Consider the following 26,284-nt stretch of genomic DNA (forward strand, 5'->3'; position numbering starts at 1 on the left):
TGGCTACATAGCATAATGCACAGCATTCTGCCTGCCTGAGTTAACTAACTTAGTTAACATGGCCACAGTGTCTCCATTCACGTGGAGCTAAACTTCACTATCTCCATATAGTAACTGTGCATTAAATAATGCAGTAAGATTACATTTAAACAACTCTCATTTGAAATACTACAGTTCTCCAGAAAGAGACTGACCACACAAAACTGACACTTATCCCAAATACATCCTCCTTCTTTACACATACACTCAATTTATTAACAACTTATGTTTAGACGTTTGCTGTAATTTGCCCTGAAAGTCAGAAAAATAATCTTTTATTCCTTGTTACATTAAAATACCAAGTTATACCCTGCATCCATTGGGTAGTTATTCCCCAAAAAAAAATATTTTTACCATAAGAACGGAATAGGCATATAAATGAATTAAACCCACTAAGGTCTCTCAGGCAACAGCAATACTTTCCCAAGAGCGACAACTTGCCTGTGAGAATATAATTCCCAAAATGCACCACTGCTTTCAAAAAGATAGCAAAAAAAGAAAAACAACATTCAAATCCCATGCAGGAAATATGCCTGCAAATCTGAAAGGGCACTGAAGCCTGTTCCTCTGCTCTGTTACTACCTCTGAAAATACTGAGCTACATCTGAAAGACTTAGCTGCAAATCCAGCAAAAAACGAACACCAATATCAACATCTCAATTAGCTCTTGTAATTATAATGCTGACATGAAAGGTTTGAACATTCTGGGCTTCTGCTTTTGTGTTAGGTTTTCTGGTTCATGTAATTGCTCAGAAAATATTCTGGTCTGATAAAAGCAGCAGCTAGGAGTTGAGTAGTACTTCAAACAGATTCTTAGAGAATAATTCTGCCAAAATCCACAAAGCTGCTGCCGTGTTTGAATAATGCCTTGCAATAGCATTCACAAACACATCTTCAGTGAATACATTTCTGCTCAGGTCAAAGCTCACCCTTAGTAACAGAAAACATCCTGGTGTGACCTCTGAAAAGCAAAGTAGTTATTGAAGGGAAACTGCTGCAGAGAATTAGCTGTATACGAACAATGCATAAAACAGAGAGGAAGATAAATACTATGTACTCAGCAGATAATACTCAATTTTAGCTTGACAAGCAAAACTGAAATAGCTCAAGAAATCTGAGTGGCCAAATGCACTTCCTTTAGCACAGAGTTGCAGAAGTATCAAGTAGCTGAAAAATTATTTCAAAATGTCGTTAATTCAGATAGATGCAGTGGGAGAGCAAGGTCTGCATGTGAACTTGAAACTAGGAAGGACTTAATCCAATCTTTCTTATCTTTCCAGGTACCTGCATCTTTAGTCACAATCTGCTGAAGCTTGCACAGTTCATTCACATCAGAAAAATGTAAGGAACGATCAGGAGGAAAAAATCAGTCTAAAGGATGAAAATGTGCAATACCTCTAATCGCTGTATCCTTCCCTTGAAGAACATGAACAGAGAAGAATTTGGATATGCAGATTCTTTTTTGGCAAGAATTTCTTTTGCCTCTTTCAATCCTGCCTTGTTATCGCTGCCATCGAGGGCAAAAAAGGGACGAACCACTGTGTGGTACCACAACAGAGCTAATCTAAAAGAAATGTAAGAGTAAAAATGATTACAGCTTGTAAACAGAAATTTAAGGATAACATTCTACACAGACAAACTTTTAAATTATTCTGGAAGGCAAAGATAGATCTGAATCTTGTATTATACAATCTGGCTTTATACTTTAAACACAATACTACTGCCACACATCAATGCACTCCTAAACTGCACCTGAACATACAATTCAGAGCACATTACACAAAGGCAAAGAAACAACTGAGCTCATAGCATGAAAGAAGTTAAGCCTTTAGATCTCAGCAGATTTTAGAAAAGAAAAACCCACAAGAATACTTTGAAAACTAACTCTTTACTAGAAACAAAAAAAGCCAAAGAAAAAAACCCCAAAGCAAACAAAAACCCCAAAACCAAACAACAAAAAAAGCCCCGACAAAAATCAACAAAAATCCCTGAACACACACCAGCAGATACTCCTGAAATCAATGTGAAAAAGAAATACATCCTGTGTTCAGAAGGGTAGATGTTTACATGACCTACATCACTCCTGGAAACAAAGGCAGAGCACAAAGATTTCCAAGACTATCTGAAGGAGGAAACATCCCCCAAATATGTAATTTTTCTCCCCCAGAAAGGAGAAAGATCAACAGGAATATTTAATCCTAAGCTTTCTGAAACAAACAGAATCCCAATTCTTCTCCTGAAGCAGAAGAGACTTCAGCTCTACTGTCATATTTCAAAATTGACACCTGATGGTACCTGCAGTAGGTCCAGTAATAAAAGCATTAATTTTTAGATAATGGAATAATAAAGCCATTTATGATGGCAGTTTAAATCAGGTCTGGCCAATCCTTCAGCTCTTGAAAAGACCTGAGCACAGTATGAAGTCTTGGGAAAGAGTACACAAAAAATACTCCCTTAAAAATACTATAATGAATATCTCATTTTACTGAGATGCTCAAACAAACAAACAAAAAAAATTAAAATAACTGAAAATATTTTGTGTTAGTAGTAAGAAAAAATGGCTAAATGAGACCAGTGACTCATACTAAGTAGTATGCTCTCCACAGCAGAGAATGTAACTCAGGTAAATTCACACAGCCTTCAGGGGGAGCTTTTGTTTAAATTTAAATTACAGGACATTAGAACTGCAGGTACGGAAGAATACAGCAAAATATTGACCCAAAGCCCAAATACATGTAAATAATTAACAGCTGAGATCTCATACATTAGTGAGTGATGAATTTACTAAACCATGGTATGTTAAACAACAAACTACCAGTTTATTTTACCTGCTGTTGTTTCCTTTAAAGCAACATGACTTTTTGGTTTTGACTTTTTCCCCGTTACTTACTTTTAGTACTAAGTTATCTACCAAAGCATTTCAATATAGCTACTCACGTAGCTAAAGGGGCCTTCATGTCCTTACTTTCACTTGCATACATCAGTGAGGAAAGCCCCTGTAGGCGGTCTCCAGGAAAACCCAGCAGGTTGATGATTTTGAGCAGGTTTGGGGGCACCATGGATATGCAAAGATGAAAAAGTCCATATCCAAAGCTAACAGCACCTTTCAGTCTGTTTAGCGAATCCTCCGTTACACCCTCTGCAGCAATATGATTATCATTTGCAGCATCAGAAGTCAAGGGTTCCTGAGTTGTTTTCTTCTGATATATTTCCTGAAGTGTATTAATGTCCGTATAGCACTTATTGTAAATTTTCCAGGCTTTTCGAAGTATCCACCCACCTTTTATGTATGCTAAAAAAAAAAAAAAATCAAGGAAGAAAGAAAGAAAGAAAGAAATACTTCAAGGACGTATTTCAGAAGCGGAACATTCTAAGTAGTAAATGCTATTTTCCAAGCCCAAGATGCTCTCTCTATTTGCAACAACTTAATGTCTAAAGGATTTTTTAATAGCTACTGCTCCCTCACAGAGGTCCTGCACAGTGGGCACTATGAAGTTCAGTGTGTACAATCACAGCAGCACAGAACACAGAGGCAGCTTTGGTCAGCGACGTGGCAAGAGAGCTGTCAGAGAGAAAGAAAGCAATCAAAGAATTTCATGCTGGATTTTGCTCCACTACAGGGTGCAGATGAAACAGCTGCCTAGCAAACAGAGAGAAGCACAATTCAGAAGAGATTACACCTCCTCTCTTAAAGCCCAATTGTGTTAAAACACAGTTGATGGGAAAATACAAAGAGAAGCCTTTTCCTTTGGGTTAGACAGTAAGATTTTCAATATTGTCACTTCCCTGCCCTTCGCATGAACACAGTGCCCTACAATTAAGGAAAAGAAAACCCACACAAAAATTACATGGTTTTAAAGTATAGTTCAGTTGCCTAACTTCCTCAATTTCAAAAGCAATGTGGGTACCTGAATTTCCCTAGAAATCTGGTCTTGAGCATTCCTGTTTGAGAATGACAGCATTCTCAGTCTGTGATCTTTACAGCAGGGTAAAGAAAGGCCTGACATCAAAAGGGGAAGGTGTTCAATTTGCCTATTTACACAGCACTCATCTTTGTTATAAGCACACCCTCTAATAATGCTAAGTGTTAAACATGAAACAAATGGGGAATATCCTTGCACACATCAGCTGTAAAAACAGACACCAGCATTTTGGCTGTGACAGGGCCCTGAGAGTGAGGAACTGCAGTGACAAAGACTAACTAAAAATATAACAAAAACATGTTTTAAGCAGCAGTGTTCTAAACAGATATAGCCAGATTTGCAAAGATCAGTGTTATAACTAATGCCAGAATTAGACCATAACAGGTGGGGTGTGTCAAAGAAAAGCAAGATGCTATTAATACCAAACAGTTCTATAAAAGCCTTTGATGCCTTTGAGGCCTTTGACAAAACCTCTCCCAAGTCATAAAAAAAAGCCCAACATTTCTAGAGAAAGTAACATCACAGACTAGACTGCCTCTTTTTGGATTCTTGATATATGAAGAGGGCATGAAGTTAGTTTGATAGTCTTAAAAAACTGTACTGAAAAAAACCTGTGAAATTTGAATTCTCAGTTATGACAGAAGGGTTCTGTCAACATGAACTTGGAAGTATTTAAAAAAACAACGAATCCTCTCTCTTGAGATGAGTATTAAAGCATCAGAACAAAAAATGAACCCCTCAACCTCAATTCAGTTACATTACAAGACAAAAGTGAATCCAATTCTAAGCAATTAGGTCACTTTCTGGCTGCACAGAGTACCTTAAAAGTTATGTGGTTCACCACAAGATGAATGCTCACACAACTATGCACAGCAGTGTAGCACACAGGTAATAAGAAAAATCCACATTTTACCAATGCTACAGATAATGATTCTGCCCAGAGCTAACCAGTGTATTCCAATGCAAGCATGAAATGGAAAAGATGTGGTATGGTGGAAAAAAAAGTACAGTTTTACACTTTGCTTCCATTGGTGTGCTGTCATTAACAGTTCCCTAACACAGCATAACTATAATTTTTATGATATTGATATACCAATATAAAATATTCCAACAGATTAAAACAAGGAATTTCTGACTTTTTTGATATAAAAGTTAAATCCAGCCAAATCACTGAGTTGATTTCCCAACATGAAAGCATCAGACCCATGACAGCCGTGGTAAATACTAAGAGAAGGTAGTTCAGTATTGCCAGGAAAAGCTAATATCATTTGGTCTGCCAACAACTTTCTGATGAAACTATTTCTAATACATCCATGAGGGTGGAAAAGAAAATATAAAATGTGTGAAGCATGTGAGAAACCAACTTGCGTGGCATCATATGCTTCTTGTCAAACTGTTCCAGGAAGAAAAACACAAGGAATTTTTCTCTCATCCACTGATCAGAAATATTTGTCTCCTGGGTGTTTTCTGTGAAACTACACTCATTTCAATCATATGGTAGCTATTTCTGTGCAGAAATACGATACAAATAAAGAATGTATATACAGAAAGATAATATACTTTAAAACACAAAATAATAGATCCAACAGATCAGCAATGTCAGTAACTAGCAGTCACTGAGGTAGTATTTAGCTGCTTGGAATTTTAACTAAAGAATACAGGTGTATTTTTTGCTCATCAGAATAACCCAAATATACAGCATGTTCTGCAATTCTGTACTACCCACTTCAGTTCTCTGAGCTGCAGGCAAGAGAGAAAGGGAACAGACACCACCTTCAGTTACAGCATCCAACCCAGTTATGCAGCTGCAGAATACATACTGAAACAAGGGAAAAAAGCTTCAAGAGGGAGGGAAAAAATAACCACCACAAACAAAAACCCAGAATTGCATCAAAAATAGCAAGAAAACTCTTCTGCAGCACAACACGTAAAGTGGACAGAAATATCTCCTGAATTTCTGCTGACAAGAAGCAAACAGATTCTTGATGCCATAGCTTGGAATAAAACAAGTCTGCACATCACAGAATGCATTATATCCTTGACTGAAAATTTTAAGTGTTATTTTAAATAATCTGAATGTTATTTCCCCATTTCCTTGCAGCTGATCAGCAGAGCTTGGTCTGTCTGCCATCTCTTGGTCTTCATTGATTTGGTAGAAACCTGAGATATGCTTCCACTTCCTATATGACCTTGACCACAGTTTCTACAAACTTACAGATAAAAGCATGTTTTAAGATTGTGCAAGAGATGCAGGAATGTAAGAAAACATCAGAAACAGCTCTGCAGTTGAAAGGAAGGGTTTGTATCCAACACGACAGGACTACCCTCTTTGGCATGCAAGGACACACTCTGGTGACCAGAGAGTAAGAACTGATTCAGCAGTTCCATGTTCAGCACATTCATTTAAAATTGCTTTCATTGGCACTTTGTCACCTCCCTGAATTGTCATGAACAGAATACATATGGAACACCAGGATTTTCCCAGTGGCCTGGATTTAATAGCCCCTTTTATCTTGCAGGCCACAAAGCACACAGATGTACCCATCTCCATCCCAACTCCTCCAACACTTCTATGATAACAAGTAAACTTGTCTAAGGAGAACCAATTGAATATAATTATTGGTATGGAAAAAGAAAAAAAGCCCTAATTTGCAGCAATCGATCTCATTTTTCACCACTACCTCCACAAAGGCAGAATACATGTTTAAGTGTATCAGTCCTGGAATGTTTCTAATGGAACTGTGCTTACAAAACAATTATTTTTACTGAAAGCCACATGGTTATTTTATGATCAAGTTTTATAAAAAAGACATGCTAAAATATATCTAAACATGAAAGCCAGAACACACCTGATAACTCTTGTTTTACAAACGAGAGCACAGCCAAGTAGACTTGACAGTCTGCTACAATTATTTGTCTCTGCAGACGATCTATCATGGATAGAGTAGATTTCCGTCCATCAACCTGTTTGGAATATACAAACACAAAGCACAGTGAAATATTAATGAAGATAATACACAATACTTGTCTAAATCTGAGAAATTAAAAAATCCAAAATTAACTGCAAGCGGTGGTATTGCTACTAAAATAACGCAGCATTTTGAAGTTCAAAACTACGCTAAAATTTCTCAGACAGATTATCATGCAAAATCCTACCTAATAGATAAATTTTATACATACACTACCAGTTATTTTCCCCAAGGTTATACAAATTTTCAGAACAGATTTAAATTTTATTTAATTATTACTAAATTCATAAGACATGCAATTAACAGATATTAGACAGGAAGAGCACAGAAAAGGGTGTATGACAAGTGGCAGGGTAAATACAGTGCCTCTTAAGAGCAGAGTTAAGTATGACAGGTTCAACACTTTTCACCTAGCAAACTAAACACTGAAGAGAAATGGCTTCTTTTTCTGCTGTGTCACACTTGGCAGGCTGCTCACTGGATGCTTCTATACAACTGCTTTAACTTGTTCTGAATCTCCATGCTTTATTCTTCCTTCATTATTTAGAATGAAAAATCTAAAAAAAGGAAGGAAAAATCCCTAGGAATATGCCTGGCTCACAGCAATCTGCAGCCTCAACATCCCAACTTTTGAACATTACTAGAGCATGGATGAATTAAAGTTAGCCTGAATTAGACAGACTACCAGCTTCCTGACATTATTTTAGTAGGTCATAAATTTGCATGTTCAGGAAACAATTACTAACATAACAAAACTTGACACTTTAGAAGACACTTCACTCACCTGAGACTAAGTATTTTAGAACAATTAGGAAATACAAGTAAAATATTTGATTGAATTTCCAAATTTATTATTAATCTCAATGGCTCTTCACATACCAAAAATCATCTTTTTAAGATGCAAAGAGGACAGAAAGGAAGTTTCCAGAAAAATTTATTCAATACATAATTATGTTCTTACATTCTTTTTAATTTTATTCTTGATTGTTTCTATAACTCCAGCTTCTTCACTTTCACAAAGTTTCTCTGTAGCCTTTAAGTCATCACATGCCAGTTGCATCTTCTCCTCTTCAAATGTCATCATGGCATTCTATTAAAAAACAAGCATATTTGAATGATAAAAACCACAAATACTTTTATTTCTACAAAAGCTGTAGGATAGTAAAAATTTTCACAAAAACCGGACAATAAAACTTTTTAAACTGAAGTAGTAACACACATACATCAGTGCAAACACTTCTAACACATAAACATCACACTAGAAAGTTGAGATCTTTACCAAGATTTCAAGACAATGAACTGAGAACAAACTAAAAAAAACCCTCCATCTTAGACCTTTATATACAGTCAAACTGAATGCACCATCAGATTACTTTAGGCAGAAGAAAAACTCCTATACATTCATTTTTTATTTTTGTTATGCAAGGCATGGTTTGCATCTCTGCAAGTATCTGTTTTTATTCATTCATATAAAAAACAGGCCTTCAAAGTCAGTAACAACAAGCAGCTATTAAATTCTTCAAAATAATAGCCACAGTCCCTCCACAGGCAAGAAGAAAAAGAAACCACATCTGACTCCAACTACTGCTGAATCAACTGAAAAAAATTTCAGGACAAGTAACTTCTTTTCTTGGAGCTTATTAAACAAAAGCTCTGAATGACACAGGCACACCAAGTGCTGCTGCTATATTTAGAACAGCAGCTAAGCAAGATACTTTCAAGATCTTCTGATGCTGCACTGGTTCAGCACATCAATTCAGATAAGCAAGCCTGAGAGATTCTCTCTTTCCCCTCTCCTCCGCACCAACTTAATAGGAAGCATATGCCCCAGGAAGTTTCCTAACCAGTGTATTTTTCCATATTGCACACTAGAGAGAATTCATATTTATTTCATTCACATATCATGTATTTCTGGCATATTATAGTAAATTCTGTCTTTCAAAAGAGTATTACCATAGATAATTTCTGGTGAGATCTAAGATGAAGCAGCAAAGGCAGTCTAAAACACAAGATCCAAACACTTTCTAATACACCTGCTCAGTTTTTATACATGGCATTATAATTCCTATTAAGTTATATGAAAAAAAAATTAACAAACTTAACTTGTTCATTATGACTTTTTAGTAAATCAATATTCTCAGTTCTCATCTCTCCAAAATGGAAGCAATGTGAATGGACTGAATTAACAACTTTCACCCAGAAGTACGGATGGAGAAATCTTCAATAGCAAAAGTTACCAGAAAAACAGGCATTCATGAGTTTTATTTTAATCAAATAAATAAATAACTCCACTGCTTACTTAAGAGAATTTTTATTATGGCTATGTTAATGGAACACATAAATATTTAATACATTTAAGCTGAATAGCAGAACCTTTACTTTCTATTTAAACCACATGGGTAAACAAGCTTTACACAGCATAATGCCTCATTCTCCAGCTATGTTTAATCTAAAAATTTGGAAAAAATAGTCTCAGAAAAAGAAAAAAAATTAGAGTATTATGAACACATGTATGCACATACACTCATGAACCCCAAGAGATGTATACTCTCTGCTCTCATCTACTCACCAAAAAACTGACAAAACTGGCTCCAAAACTCATTAACGGGCTATGGTTTCTGTAAAGAAAACAAAAAATAGTTACTATATTTGTACATATTTCCTGTAATAAAGATCCATATTGAATTCCTTGGGTTCAGTTTGTATGTTTGTAAATAAGTCTTGATGGGTATTTTGTGTCAAGTTACAAAGATATCTGTAAAACATAATGGAAACAGAAAACCAAAAGCTTCATATATTTTACTATACTGAACATATCTTATAAAAATAACTTTTCAGTATTACAATGCAGCATATTTTAATTACATATTTTAAGAGAAACCACTGCCATCAAAATACATTCAGTTCAGGTCAAAAGAAAAAGCTACAAAAAATTAAAAATCTGCCAATTCTACTCTCCTCTTGATTCACCACTACGATTTTGTCCTAGAAGACAAATGTTAACTGGTTCTATTAAGAAAGTCCCATTTCCAACTGTTTCTATGAATTTAAGTTAATCTACCCACTAAAAAAATGCATCTACTACATAATGAAGTTGTTGTAATATAAGGTTCTTAAAATGCTTACAGTTTTGTAGCTGTTTTGTTTCAAGCTCAGAATACATATTTTTCTACCCTGTGTGGATCAGCTTTAAGATGCTTCAACCTATTCTGTTCACAGGGCTATTCCCAAGGGTGAAATCACAGCTAGATCAAAAAATTCAGGCAACCAAAACCCTGGTGATACATCAGACAGGTGTCATGAGGCTACAGTAATGCCACACAGAAGGCACTTAAAAAAAATAAAATTAAAACATCAGGATCTCAGTGGTACCAGTGATTCACATTGTTCAGTAGTGGGCTGCCAGGTTATATAAAAACACAGACTTCCAGGATTTAAGACGTATAATTTGGGCTACAGAAACATATACTGCTACAGTAAAGCACCCAATTTTTTTCAACTTTATTCTACAAGCATTATATTAAAGCAGAGTTTTAAAATAGCAGAGGTACTTGAAAAACAAGAAGTGTGTTGCTAAAACACAAATTTCCAGCAGTGAACACACATACAATACAAGAGTAGTTTGGCAGTTTGTTCGGTGTTTTGTTTTTTTAAAAGAAGCAGTCAGCAATGTTTCCCCCACACACACCTTTTCTCACTTTTGATTTAGCATAAATATCCAAAAGCAAGACCATGAACAAGAATAATGAGAAAGAAAAACAGGGAAGACAAACAAAGCATGTTGTAACAGGAAAAACCTTCCCTTTTTATACACACTGCTCAATTCTGTATATACACCTAAATGCAAGATCAATACAACTTGTCACATTTTCCAATTATTTTTTCCAAAGGAAAAATAGGTTGAGTACTTCCCCCTTTGACAGCAGGCAACAAAGAGCAGCTGCCAGCAAATGTCTCTGCTTCTCAGTACCTGGGCTGTGCTCTCCCAGCAGCTGTGTTCCACAGGGCAGCAGCAATCAGCCACACCAAGTGCACTTGCTGCAGCTGGCACTTCCAGCATGAACCCCTGCTCCAGAGGGCACATGGCTCCCTCATAACCCCTTTCCCAACTCATGAGGTATGTGGGACCATCCAGCAGCCAGTCCTACCACCACGCTCTGAGTACAACCTTCACCGCGCATTCCAAGGTCACACCTGCACTGTCAACACCCAACTGATCTAAAGCTGCAGAACAGACCAGCACCACACCACACAGATCATTTTCATGTCTGTAAGTACGAAGCTGCATTTACATCACATTTCAAAGAAGCTCAGAAATAAAGCAAATGTTTCATTTTTGTGTTTCCTCAGACCCACTTACACAGAACACAAGCAGTTCTGGGGGGTTAAAAAACATTCATGTTAAAAACTGCAACAGTTAACTACAGTGGAGAGCCAACTGTTCTTTAAAGAGTGCAAAATATACTGAAGCAATGAAAATTTGCCCAAGTATTCCAATGTATATTTGTCTGAATACAGCTGAGTTTTTTCCCCAAGTACATACTTATCTTTTTTATCTGACCTTTCAAAACTGCTTCCACACTTGCACTCTTGACACTCACTGCTACTTCTGTCCCCAATTCACCCCCCATGATCAAAGATGAAACAACAAAAAAATCAAGAGCCACTTTATTATTCCATTCTGAAATTATCAGTAGCTATAATACATGAGGTAAATGTCACAGATCAGTTCTTTTTAACTTTCACTCACTCAATCTATAAAAAGCATTGCCATTACAGCACATATGGGCTGCAGCACAAAAGGACCCTGAAGCAAGGAAACACGATGCATAATATTATCCTGTGTCTGGAGATGGTTCTGTTGAGACCATGGAGTTTGGCAATCAAAACATCAAAACTTTACTGTAGGAGTCCCCCACACAGAGTTTGTGTCATCACTAAGGAAAATAAGGAACACTTCTAGCACATTCCTACATAGTCACTGGGTAGAAACTATAATTGCAGCTTTATGGAAGATCATTTAGTAAGGTAATTTCAGTGCTTAAAATACAATTTTAAATAATAACCATGTTATGTGCTCAGTCTTTGTAAGTATTATGTTGACTGATAAACTCTTCAAGGTTTAGGTTATCTTTTCCTTGAAGGCTAGGAAAAGTTTCAAATGGCACAGTACTGTCCCAGTAAAAACTGAGGTGTGACTAATGATGACAGTAGGTTTCTGGGAAAAACACAATCCCACAGAAAGCTCAAGCTCCTTGTAAGTGACCTTCAGCTTCAGACATGAAGTTTCATCCTATCTGACAGACAACTCTGAAGTTGTTAAGAAACAAAAAAATGAGGCAGCACTTGAGAAGATATTAACAGCAAACCAAGGGTTGCATCAATGCTGACAGGAGTTGTGGAACAGAATACAAATTAACACTGGGACACTGCACTACCCAAGCTGTCCTCATGACTTTGAAAGCAAAAACCTCCATTAAGTAAAGAAAAATCTCAAGACTTTTAATTAGTTCAAAGATGAAAGGAAAAAAAAAAAAAACAGTCTCCAGACATATTTTGTAAAACACAGTTTGCACTTCACCTGGGAAACTAGGACTCAGAAGGTATCTTTCTTGTAAGAAACGACGTTATTAACACCGTTACTGCAAGATGCCACAGTAAAAGGTCCTACATATTAATAAAGTTGGCATCTGTAACCAAACTTAAATCAAAAACTTAAGAGCACTGAAGCAGAACTTTCTTCCAGATCTATAAACTAGCATTACACAAGACATTGCTTCTCCCAAAAAACCCTGACTGATTTGCCTCATTTCATAGCATATATTTAAGGTATTAACTCACTTTCAGAAGAAAGGTGTCCATTATGCCCCATTTTCACACATGATAAGCATTCAGGGGTTTTAAGCTTTGGTTTAAGAATGCTGAGATAATACAGCCCAGTTTCACAATTAAAAAATACCTCAGAACTGAAGCACAAAAAAACAAACAACAAAAAAAATCAATTACTTCTCAGTATTTCCTTTTTTTTTTTTCCCAACAGCTATTTCCAAGACAGTATTTCACTTCTTCACATCAGCTTCTAAAGCTACTACAGTGTAGCTCAGGTTTAAATTTAGAGTAATGTAATTAACTTGCCAACACTTCCTCAGTGTTTTTCTAGTCATTGCTACTTTAACCACAGTCCATCAAGAATTCCAGCCATCATGCTGAGAGTGATGCTCAGGTTGAAATAAAACTAATTAATTCTGTCCACAAAGTGAAAGAATAAAGCAAAATGGCATAATTCATCTAAGTTCACAGATAAATATAGACGCAGGAACTGAATATTTTAAAACAAGGCATAAAATATGTAAATAGAAAGGTAAGGAATTCACTGCAACAACATTCAAACCCTTTGGTCATTATTCCATCACAGATTATTTTAAAATGTGTTCTAGAAATTGTTTGTGAGACTACAAACATTACAGAGCCATGTATGTACACCTCTCATCCAATACTGGTCAATGAAATACCCATGGTAATAAAAGTGTCATGGAAGCATTACAGTATTATTTCACATTGAGAACTGCAAATATCAGATCTAGGTTTAGTTTACATTTCATAATCAGCCCATATTTGTTTTGTTAAATGAATCCTCAGCATACATTTCTATTTTTACTAGGCATAGACAACCAGAAGAAAAATTCAGGAATATAAAAACAATTCTGTGGCCCTGCTCTATCCAGTTTTTATCCGATTTGTTTTGTCTTCCTGCAAATTAATGGGAGATTGTTTTGCTCTAACTTCAGGCTGTGAACTTTAGATACACAACATCAAAACACTGGAGATTAGGAGAAGAATTTTCAATTGTATGTTTAATTTGAAAACTAGTTACAAAGGTGAGAGACAAGCTAGTTATATCAGCAGATTTGTACTAACTCTCCACTTGCACTCTCTAAATCTGTCAGAATTGGGGACTTAAATAAAACCTTTTTTTTTCCAACCTGACCAAAATCACTCTCCACGACCAACTACAGCAGCTTAACTGACATCATGTAACTTCTTTAGTACCTTGAAAATCCTGAAGTAGATTAAAACAAAAATGTATCTATCCTATCACAACAGCCTGAAATATTTTACCAGAAGCAGCAGATCAATGAGTGGGTGCACTAACATGTGTAAAAAGTCTTTAAAGCATTTGCATCTTTCACAGAATTGAGTAAGATCTGCTTACTATCACACCTCTTCTGCCATCTCCAAACCTGACTTCTAACCTCTAAGCTATAAACCCAGATTTTAGTTTAGCTTTCTGTCATCTTCCCTTGGACTTCTAGCCACCAGATACTGTTCCATATGACAAATAGATCTCTCAGCCTCCCTCCAACCTTTTTACCCTCTACCACTTCCTCTGGCAACATCACCTGTCTCTGTCAAGAAGTCCACAAAAGTGATCATATCTGCATACCCATCACCTGGAAGATTTAAACTGCAAAATACTCAAAATATTTCTAATCTATCCAAATAGCCAGAAAACTGATGCTGGTTTTATGTGCATCGTTATTACTATTACTCTGCCTGGCACTGAGCAATGAAATCTCGCCTCGCTGGGGTACACATTTAGAATACCGCTACTAAAAATCACTTCCCTTACAAACAACTCCCTTTTCTATACATCCATCTAGCAGCTGCTCCTCTGCCCATGGCTGCAGCAAACAGAAGCACACAGGGTCGCTGGCAGGGCACTCACGATTTATTCTCACACTGCCAATCCAGATGCTATCACCCTGTGCCCAACCAAGTGACGTCAGCTCCCGCTCTGCTGGCCTTATCTTTAGAGAGGCTGCTGCAGCATCTACTCAATCACTGTGGGTTTGCTCTTAAGGTTCCTTTGCTGAGGTATATAAGCAAGAATTTCAGCAGTGGTTAGACAGCCCATACATGGGTCATAATCCACCTACTGATCAATGCTGGCTTAATGTTACCTTGCCTCAACTTGCATTTGGATCAAAAGTATTTTGGGCCAGAGAGCATTTTAAGTTGGTAATATGAGGTTCAAATGCCTATTAATAATGGACTTCTGGTCCATTACTAACTTTGTGTGCCTGTTAATACACATGATGTAGCATGTTACCTTCAAATTAATTTCAGGGTTTTTAAGCAACCATAGTAAGCTTTTTCCCATTTGCATCAGCTTCTAGTTCTGCATGCTCTGCTTTACCCTGGCAGGCTGAACATCATGTCTTTCTATACTAGCCCCATTCTCTAAATCTTTACACATTTTGTCTTATAATCACATTTCTCCATATAATATTCAATTTCTTCTGTGGATATGACCTTACTGCATACATTTTACTTGTAATTTTGTACCATTTATCTTTCCATTAGGAAATTTTTCCAGCCTTCTCAGATGTTAAAATCATTCACTCACAGTCAAATTTCTCTTGGGTAGGAGACAGAAGATTGTTGGATTTCTTGTGAGATAATAGCCCTGAGCTTATGATTTATGCCTTGGCAGCCAGGAGGGTCAACCATGTCTCCTGGGGTGCATCAGGCACAGAGTTTGTCATCCAGTCAAAGGATGCAATTGTCTGCTCTGCACTAGGGCAGCCTCAGCTCAGGTTCTGTGCAGTTTTAGGCACCACAATGTAAGAAAGGCACAAAGCCATCAGAGAGGATGCAAAGGAGGGCCACAGGTGAAGGGCACTGAGGGCAAGTTGTGTAAGAGTGGCTGAGGTCACTTGACTTCTGCAGACTGGAGGAGACAGAGAGGAGCTCTCACTGCAGCCTACAACTTGAGGGGAAGCGGAGAGGCCCACACTGATCTCTTCTCACTCAAGACCAGCGACAGGACTCAAGGGAATGGCACAAAGCTGCATCAGGGGAGGTTTAGGTTACGTATAGGAAAAGGCTTTTCACCCAGAGGGTGCCCAAGCACTGGAACAGGCTCCTTGGGGAAGTGGTCGCAGCACCAAGCCTGACAGAGTTCAAAAAGTGTGTTGGACAATGATCACAGGCACATAGGGTGATTCTTGGAACTGTCTTTTGCAGGGCACAGTTCAATAAACTGATCCTGATGAGTCCCTTCTAACCCAGGATACTCTATGATTTGACAATTTACGTTGTGAGTCAACATTCAGTGAAAAAACTCCTGGTTTTATTTAACACAGTCTTCTCTTAGCTGGATTAAGTCTTTAAATAATTTTTGAATTGCAAATGCTCTTAAGAAGTGAAGAATCAGCAAAAAAATAAGTTCTTTTGACAGTTTCTTTCCTTCTTATATGTTTAGAAATCCAAAAAGCTATAAGGAGAAAAAGAATATTCCAGTTCAGCATTCCTTCTAGTGTCAGGGTGGTTCACAAACCATCCTGATGCTTGAGGGCTCCATCTTCACTGTCTATGTCCTTGGTTAACCTCCATACCTCTTGCAGCTTCCACAGACACTCAAAAGTTTAAACTGATGAGAACTAGGACAGAGTCAGCACTGTTCAAGCTGAATACAAAGACTGATATCTGACAGTTTCAAATATGAGTTAGCACTGAGGGAACCTAGTATGGCTACAAGCACTAAGAACAGTGGTGCTGTCTAGTAAAGAACTACAAAAATACCACATCCACTGGTATTTGATTCGTGATCAGAATGTCATCACCACCACCAGGTAAAAGATCTGGACTTCTAAAAAAAAATAAACTTGTGAAAAAGCATATGCAGATATATATGCTACATGTAGATGATTTTTCAAACCCTACTGTCTTCCCTCAAGTATAATTTAAAACAACAATACTCCCAAACCACACCTGACAAATCATTAAGTGCTTCAGTGTGATAGTCAATGAAGTTCCAGCTACATGTTGTATCTGGCACACAACTGAATATTCATCTTCTTCAGATCCTCTGTAGAAGTGTACATGAGCTGCAACCACGGAAGACAAAACACCTCTCTCCATGTTCAATACAGAAATCATGATTCTGTGGCACATAACTTCAAAGTACCACCACTCTTAACAGACAAGATTTTACTGGTGTGCATACGTGTATGAAACCGCTGCAATTGCAAGCCTGGTTTTCCTCAAGGACTGCATAATGACCAGCTTTCAAATGTAATTGACTTTAGGTTCAGCAGTCAGCTTTCTTTTGACAGTTTCCCTCTTATATGCTTAGAAATCCTCAAAGCTACAAGAGGAAAAAGAACACTCTAGTTCAATACTCAATACTCTCTGGAAGAAGCAAAAATGCACAAGAGCAAAGAAAAATACATGCTGCATGTTCTAGAGACAAGGTTGCCTATTGTCCCATAAACACAGAAGCATTAATTTGAATTCTTCACAAGATCTTTCAGGTGGCAATTGAATTTAAAATTGAAGTAACAAAAAGCAGAATCAAAACCAGCAGTTTCTAAGAAATGGTTTTAGGTAGCCTAAGTGATGTGACTACTGAAATGTAAGTTTTGCTGAGTATTTCCATTCTTCACTTCTACAATTCATTAACAACTGTTATGAAGCTGACAACTGAACAACTGAAGCTTCTGAAACAGAGCTGAACTACCTGCACAGGCAGTAGTTTAGAATTAACACTTTCTACAAGAAAGGTCACTTGAAATACAGACAACACACACTGATATCAAGTTAAAAAAGCTGTATGCCATCAAACATCTTTGACCTCCAATACCATTAACCACAAACATTGATATTACATTATGGAGAGCTTCTAAACCCTCCCTGTTGGGCTTACCAGTCCCATTTAGGATGAACCCATCCTACTGCATGATTCCAAGCACACACCTACAAAAACACACTCATTAAGACTGCATGCAAGCAAACATATAATAGCACTGCTTAAGTCCTTGCAAAAAAGAACACATTCAAGACAAGCACAGAACCAAAAACTCTGGGGAAAAACAAGTGGCCCTCACTGCAAATGTCTCCAGAATTCAGGTTTATAGGAAGTTGAGCTTAATTTGCTGCATCCTCTCTCCAATTCAATAAGAGTTTATTAGTTCACAGCAAGAGGAAACCTGCTACAAATTTTGGGACTAAGAACAAAGTTTTTAAATTACTCTAAAAATCTCCAGCCCAAGAGAGCAATTATCAATTTATGAACCATGAACTATCAATCTTATGAAGGGATTCGTATCTACTCCTTGCAGGGGGTGTTTAAAAGCCACAATCAGAAAGTACACTGAACTCAAGAGGCATTTCTTGATAAAATCAAACAAAGAAAAGCCTGCGCCTGGCAAAAAAGATTGGCAGATTTCTTCATTTAAGATATCTTTAGTAATAAAACCTTCTAGATAACCAAGAGAAGTTTGCAAAGAAATCATTATTCACCCTGTCAAGGGAGGATTAAACTGCATTTTGAGAATAGGAATCTTAACCATTTTACTTCCTAGTACTACTTTTAAAGTGTAAGAAGCATCACATACTTAGACTTTCTAGACTACCTTCCAGATTCACACTACTGAGAGAAAGCAATTGGCAGAGCACAAGCAAAAGTGGAGGAGAGGAAACCACACTGAGTATTCTTTAACTGGCACCTTAAAAAAATTACACAATACAAAAGCATGCAACCAAAACCAACAGGTTCCTTAGATACACAGAACAACTGAGGGCTTCAAAAGAAAGAAATACTTAAGAAGTAGCTCACAGGGTGCAACTTCACATGATGTAGACATGGCAATTACAGACAGGGTTTAGTGGTGGTCTCGGCAGTGCTGGGTTAAGAGGTGGACTTCATGCTTATGGCATGTGAGGAATGCAGAATTGGACCTTGCTTGTCACCTGCAAAATTCCAGTTAGTTCTACACAACAGTATTTTGTGTAACATAGCAGCATATACTGGAGACAAAAATGACATGTTTAATATTATTAATAATTAATATATTATTAATTATTATTGCAGGTACACAATAAAGTGTTGCTCTGTTGTTGTTGCTATTAAGCGAAATATTAACATGTCTCAATCCCTGCACTCCACTTCCAACCATCCTTTCTGTAAACAAGATTTAAATACATAAGTACATCACTGCTATGAAGTTCTATTTTAAGTCAACCAAAGTCTTTTTTAATCATACAGACAACAGCATAGTGCACATTAATTATTTAGAACGTATGCGCAATTACAGCAGCCCAAGCTCGAGTGGAAGACATCAGTCCTAAGAAAAGAAGCAAGGACAGGTAGGGGCAACCTTTTCCTTAAGCCTGACTTCCACAGCTGCACTAATGCCACTCCTGCCAGATGCCTACTTAACGCAGAAACGTAGACATGATGTGTGTGGGGATTATGAACATAATCTTACAGCCCAAAGATAACCACAGCAGCACTCACAGACCTTTTGTTGCTTTCTATTTTGCGCGCTGAAGACCGCGTCAGACCGCACACGAGCACCAGAGCGAAAACCCCCCAGGACACATCTCCAGCCACACATGTGTGTTTACACATACACTACAGCCAAATGCAGACAGTGCTACCGAGGGACCCCTGCTCAGCCCTTCTCCACCCTCCAACAAGGCACCAGACACCCCCCACCACAGCACATATCACCCCCAAGTCCTCGCGGCCAAGAAGGCCAACAGAACCCGGGGATGCATTAGGGAGAGCAGTGACAGAGATTAAAGGATGTGATCCCGCCCCTCTACTCAGCCCTGATAAAGTCAAGGCACATCTGAAGTGCCCTGTTCCAGCTCCCCGAGTACAAAGGAGCTATGGAGCTCCTAAAGCGGGTCCAGCAGAAGGCAACGAGGATGACTAGGGGACTGAAACACCTCCCTTAGGAGGAAAGGCTGAGGGAGTTGTGCCTCTTCAGCCTTGAGAAGAGATGACTGAGAGAGAACCCCGTCAATGTGCATAAATATCCAAAGGGTGTCAACAGGATGGAGCCAGGCTCTCCTCGGTGGTTCTAAGCAGTAGGACAACAGGCAATGGGCAGAAACTGATGCACAGGAAGTTCCACCTGAACACGAAGAGGAGCTTCTTTACTGTGTGGGTGGGTGACCCTGCATGGGAACAGACTGCTCAGAGAGCTTGTCGAGCCTCCCTCATTGGAGATATTCAAGAACGATCGGGGGACAATCTTGTGCCATGTGCTGTAGGATGACCCTGCTTGAGCTGGGTGGTTGGACCCACTGCGGCCCCTTCCCACCTGACCCACTCTGTAATTCAGTGCAACATGCGTGTCCCTTCCCCATGAGAGCGCTGACCGAGGCAGTGACCGCAGCACCGACCCTTCCCGCTCTGAGGGGCCGGGCAGGGCGAGGCTGCCCGCTCCAGGGCTCCCTGCGCGCCCCTCGGCCCTGCCGCCCGCTCACCGCCCGCCCGCGGGGGCGGAGGGGCCGCGCCGCGGCAAGGGGCTCGGGGAACGGGCGGCCGAGGGGCGGCCGGGACTGACCTGTATTTCTTGAAGAGCTGGTCGGACTCGCGGAAGCCGTTGTTCAGCAGCATGTTGATGCCGGCCAGCGCCAGCTCCGAATCCTCGATGGGCAACGGCGCTTCCCCGTCCTCTCGCTGCTCCGAGCCGGCCATGACGATGAGGAGGCAGCGGGACCAGCCGACTCTCCCCTACCTGACTACCTACGTACCTACCGACGTACCCAAGTGCCTACCCGCCCACCCGTTCCCGGGCAGCCCGGTGCCGCCTCGGCGTGCCTGTGGGACGAGCCGGGAGCGCCCGGTGCTCGCGGAGGCGCGAACTCGGCGGTGCCGCTGCCGCAGCCGCTCCGCACCCGCAACCGCGCCGAAAGCGGCGGCGCCTGCCCCGCGCCCCAGCGCGCAGGCGCCGCCACGAGGCCGCGCAGGCGCGGGACCGGCGCCGGGTGAGGGGCCGGGGTCGCAGCGGCCGCGGGGCGGCTCCTCCTGTGGCGGGGCTGCGCTGACGGCCCTGCCCGGCGAGCCTTCAGCCGCATTTCGCGGAATCACAGCCTGTCTTGGTTTGGGAGGGATCCACCCGCGGGGGTCTTCGAGTTCAATTCCCGTCCCTGCATAGACACCCCAGAAATCTCACTATGAGGGCATTGTCCAAAGGCTTCTTGAACTCTGGCAGGCTTGGTGCTGTGACCGCTTCCCTGGAGAGCCTGTTCCAATACTCAAACACCCTCTGGGTGAAGAACCTTTTCACAAAATCACAGAATGAACCAGGTTGGAAAAGACCTTTGAGATCATCAAGTCCAACCTATGACCCAACACCTCCTCATCAACTTAACCATGGCACTGTGTCCAGTCTTTTTTCAAACAAATCCAAGGACGGTGGTGACTCCACCACCTTCCCGGGCAGAGGATTCCAGTGCCCAATCACTCTTTCAGTGAAGAATGTTTTAATATAATATCCAACCTAAACCTCCCCTGACACAGGTTCATTCCTTCAAGTCCTGTCACGGGTCACCCCAGAGAAGAGATCAGTGTCTGCCCCTCTGCCTCCCCTCACAAGAATGTTGAAGACTGCAATGAGGCCGCCCCTCAGCCTCCTCCAGGCTGAACAAGTGAAGTGACTTCAGCTGCTCCTCATATGGCTTCTCCCTTGCCCGGGTGGTAATGATGTGCTCAATGCCCCCAGGACGTGGCTGCCCCTCCTGGCTGCCAGGGCACTGCTGCCTCTGACTGTTGTATCCCCAGCTCTGGGGACAGCACAGTGAGCACCAGCAGGGAGATAGGCATGCACTGATGCCTGGCTTAGGTGTGTCCATGTGGGGAGCTGCCCCTGCCTCCGTGTGCCACCCTTCCCTGCCCATCCTCACACCTCACTTTGCTTTGCTGTCAGGCACCACACAGGCAAAGGTGGCTGCGACCCATCCTCCTGCCCTCCACAATCCTGTGGCTTCTTGCAAAACCCACTGTGGTTTTTAATGGATGGGTTGTAGCAGCTGGGGCTGCAGCCAGCCCTAGAGTGTGAAGAAGAGAAGTCCAAAGTCCTCCTCTGACAAATAACGTGGCTTTCCATTTCCAGATAATTGATTTTTCTTTTTCTTTTTCTTTTTCTTTTTCTTTTTCTTTTTCTTTTTCTTTTTTTTTTTTTTTTTTTTATTAGTGGTTTTATTCAGTGACTGCAGTCACTAGAACAGAGAGTAAATGTTCTTCTTTCATACAGTGGTGACTTTGTGACCTCCCCAGTGCAAGTCTGGGAAACAAAGGTTTCTAGGAATTTGCTCCCTGTCTCTTGACACGTAACTTCATGATTAGCAATGTGAACTTACCTGTCATGCTGACAGCAAAAATCAGAGTTTGCAAATTTGTTTCAGATACAAGCTCATCTGGCAGGCATTTCGAAGCACAGGATGGGTGAGAAAGTACACTTGTGTAAATGTATCTATTCCAACCCAAAATGGCCAAGTACCTGGACACTGAAAATACCTCCACGTTGTTTCCATCCTTCTTTTCAAGAAGAGGTTTTCCTTGCTGTGCTTAAATTTAGGTGAATAGGAAGCTAATACCAACAACCTGGTCTTGCTTCCTGACAGCTAGAAGAGTCCTACAGCCGCGCTTGAGAAAAATTTAGGACCTAGACTTGCCCCACCTCCCTTGGTAGCATACAAAGGAATGGGACCAAACACTACTTTTAGCAACCCCTTTTCCCTGTCAAGCAAAACGTCTGTCTTCCTGTGAATCTAGTTGCCATATTTCCATACATGCCTTGTGGGAATTGCTGCCACCCCCTCGGGAAATACTTTGTACCAATAACTTCTTGAAATAACAGTTCTTGGAAGGTGTGGATTGCCTAATGTCAGGAGGCTTCTGCAATCTGTCAGGTGTGAATCGCATCCTTTGGCTGATTGCCAGCCTCTCTGGTAAACACTCCTCTCTGCCCAGCAGGGCTGGACATTCAGGGAGTGTTTAAAGAGGACACATCTTTAGTTACAGTGCACATCTCCAAAACAGCATGATCTACACAGCCTAGAAATCCTAAAAGGCTTCTAAAAAGTCAGCACAGCATGACTAGGGAACAGCATGCTCTCCAGTGTGTTTGTGGGTTATTTGTCCAGAAATGCAAGTAGCCTCAATAAAAGGAAATTTCAGGTTGCAGTTGCACTGCCCTTATTCCTTATTCTCACAGGCTGCAGTGTTTCAAGACACTGCATTCCAAATGAAAGCAATTACTCCTGCAATATCTGCCAGGCAGGATTCTGTGGGCAGGGGTTCATGGTGGAGCAGTTTATTATATCCTTCCCCTTTGTCAGATGTAATCAATCAAGAGGCAATGAATCTTCCTGTGGATTCCCTGAAAACTTGTCATAGACTAACTCCTACCTCCAAGTACTATTTCTGAGGAGCAGCAGAGAGCCAAGTCACTTGTGCAACACCTACTCCATTTCTCCAATGCTACACTCTTCTTTCCTTGCCCCTGTGTTTGAGTAATAGCATAGCAGGGCTGTGTGCTTCCTGCAGGTTTGGATCCCATGCACAAGAAGCTAGAATTCTCCTGAGATCTTCTTTCTAGTACCCAGTTGCTCCAGACCTTGCTGAGGGCTGGCACTGATAATTTCTCTTCTGTAACAAATGCTTTTATAAGTACCCGGTGGCTAGCTAATAATTTTCAAACTCAAGATGTGAATAGCTGAATCAACTCTACAGAAACACAGTTATAAGTGTACAGAAAAAAAAAAGGCAAAAACTGCCCTTTGGCTGTTCAAGTAGACAAGTAACACACTGAACACACCTTCCTTAATGAAGGAAGTTGACACGTGCAGTTTGACTTCATCCGCTGAGCAGCAGCAGTTTTATAGTGCCCATGTTGTTGTGGTCTGCACTGTAACTTTGTTTTCCTGCAGAATTGGATTGGAAGTCAGCAGAGCTGTAGGTCTCCCTGCCGTGTAACAGCAGATGAGGTCTTGTGATGGGTTACAATTAGTTTGATTCACATGGAGGATGTGATATGACTGATTCATCCTGCTAAAAATGGCCAAGGGAGCAAGAAAACCACAGTGAAGAGGACTACATAGATGATTTGTATGTGCCCATCAAAGCTTACATTGACTTTGCAGTCTAACAATGCTCTAAGCATCTTTCTTGAGATTTTTTGTGTTTGTTTGTTTTTTAAATTCCTGGTAGCATGCTATCATCAGCAAAATAGGCAGTCATCAGCCAACAATTTTAGCAGAGGGGTCAGTGGGTGGCTAGCTTTCCCCTCACCTCACAGTTCCTGCAGGGTAGTGTTGAATAACCTGTGCTGCTGTGGCCTGGTAGCTCTCATGAAAAAAGGTTGAGACAACTGATTTGTAATATTCAAGGGCAGTGAAGTTACTGGTGAACAAGAATTGTACTTTCAATAAATTAACTGGCCTGAAATTTCCAAGGCCTTTACTCTAGCTTCCCAGAAGCTGTTAGGTAATGGAAGTGGTTACAATATTCACAACCCCTACAGGATGCAGAACTGTGGTGGTGTTACAGCCTCTTTGCACAACACTGCTGTTGTAGTTCAAGATAGCCTGTACCTTGAATACTCAACTGCTCTTCCCTTTGACAAGCTTTCCAAGTTTCTGCCCTGTCTTTGAGCTTCTGACAGGGAGAAGTCCAGTTAGTCATCACACACTGGTCTCTGAGTAAAAAATATTGATGTTTTTCCGCCACAGTCTAACTGGAATTTAGCCCTACTCCTAAACAACAGAGAATAGCAGAAGTTAAAGTAGCAGGGAAAAGAATATTACAGAAAAACATATTGATTTATCTAAAGCATCAGAGAGAAAAGAGTTAAAACCAAGGGCAGGCCTATATGTCTATTTTCTTTAATATCATTTTCATAGTCTGTAATTTAGGTCCCACTTATCTCAGGGCTCTTCTCCACTGTGTCTGGATGCACCAACCTAACCCCTTGTTTCTGTCTCAGAGTGCCCTAAATCTGATTTTGCTGGGTTTCCCTTTACATATATTGCTCCCAAACTCTACCTCTGTCCTGGAATACCTCAATAAGCCTGGTACAATTTGCAGTTTTTAAGATGACGATGAAATTTCAGCAGTTGATTTAGAATACTTGACAATCAGCATTTAAGTTTGAATCACTGCTCATTTCAGTAGAGAAAAAAAAAAATTCTTCAGGATGGAATTAACTATTAACTTTTTTTTTTTTTCATAAAATGTGACTGTGTATGAATGTAACATGCTGGAAATAATTATTAAAATCATAGAGACATCTCCCATGCTTTCTGAATCTCAGATGCAAACCTGCAGAACCTGCTTCTATAATTTTGTGCTCCTTTTGGAGGATTTGCCGTTCTAGTGCAATATCAGATGCAGTCCCATTGTTGGCTATGAAGGGATGTTGCAATCCAGAGCACAGCCATCTTCTCCAAACCATCAGAGGGGGCTTATCTGTGTCAGTGACTGCCAGTAATGGCTAGTGAATATATAAATGGGGGGATCTTCCCTTTTTGAATATAAGAAGAAAAAAAAAATAAGTTCACAAGTACATTTCTAAGGAAATGTACTTTTAAAGTAGCTAAAGCAATTTACTCCTGTGCTTTGTGCCTCACACTGTACCTCTGATCTTGAACAATAAAGATGCCTGTCTATTGTGTCTGGTCACTTAAATATTTATGAGTGGTGAGCTCTGCATCGGTTATCATCATGTATTTTCCATACAGCACAGCAACTAAGCAATACTACAAAGCCAAGCTAATCCTCAGAGCTGGCTCTTGACATTTCCCCATTAATATGCATTGTCCTTCTGAGGGCTAAACCCTGCCTGAGGACACACACATGAAACGATTTGTCTGTTCTGTCAACAGACAAGGAATATGCAAACATACCCTGCTGAAACAGGACAGGCTCAATGAGTCTCTTCATCCAAAGTACTCCAAGGATACTGAAAATTAGTCCTTTGACCCTTTCTTTTAATTAAAGAGAGTTACTGTAATAGCAATTAGAATAACCACTATTTCTTTGCAGTAGACCTTACTTCAGAATCAACTACTCCTTCCTCTCACAAGCTTTCTGTTGTCTCTGCCTTTTTTTTTTTAAGGAAGCGTTTTGTGTAGGGTGAGCTATCAGATAGAAGGTGACTGATCCTTTAGTCCTGGTCTCTTGAGCATTGATTTGTGACTGCTCTCACTTAGTCTGTAACACAGACTGTGCTGTGTCACTTCTGCTCAGAGCAATGACAGAGATGGCTGGGTCAGAGCAGGTAAAGTTCTTGGAAGTTCAAAAACAGAATGAAAGATGAGACAGAGCAAGTTAGGGCATTTTTTTTTTCATATTTGTTGTATTGGATAATGTTTATTTTTATCCACAGAATGTTGTCCTGGACCCAATGTATAATCAGTCATATGTTGGGATAAACTGATGTTCAGTCACACAGAGTTATTTTTACTGAAGCATATAAAGGTGTATAATTTTTGCTATATAAAGAATGCTAAATAACAGAGCTTTTTAGTGTTGGAATTTTTATCCCAGAATGT

The 26,284-nt window shown here is 40.0% G+C and overlaps 1 protein-coding gene across 2 annotated transcripts in view; it reads right to left on the bottom strand.

Moving 5' to 3' along the window:
• The window catches only part of TTC39C (tetratricopeptide repeat domain 39C), a 56,377-nt gene that overhangs the window by 17,258 nt on the left and 12,835 nt on the right, over positions 1-26,284 (bottom strand). The window contains exons 1-6 of one of the 2 annotated variants that reach the window (XM_054284552.1): positions 20,293-20,569; positions 9,501-9,549; positions 7,893-8,021; positions 6,812-6,926; positions 2,977-3,331; positions 1,435-1,603 (exon numbers count right to left, since the gene is read on the bottom strand). In XM_054284552.1, coding sequence (XP_054140527.1) covers positions 1,435-1,603; positions 2,977-3,331; positions 6,812-6,926; positions 7,893-8,021; positions 9,501-9,549; positions 20,293-20,426 — 951 coding nt within the window. In that variant the 5' untranslated portion in view covers positions 20,427-20,569. Of the gene's footprint in view, positions 1-1,434; positions 1,604-2,976; positions 3,332-6,811; positions 6,927-7,892; positions 8,022-9,500; positions 9,550-20,292; positions 20,570-26,284 lie in introns of those variants that run through there. The other variant, XM_054284553.1, reaches the window with a different exon arrangement.

This window comes from Melozone crissalis, unplaced genomic scaffold (genome assembly GCF_028551555.1).
Source record: "Melozone crissalis strain CALT ecotype California unplaced genomic scaffold, PUWL_Pcris_2 ptg000042l_1, whole genome shotgun sequence".
Lineage (NCBI taxonomy): Eukaryota > Metazoa > Chordata > Aves > Passeriformes > Passerellidae > Melozone > Melozone crissalis.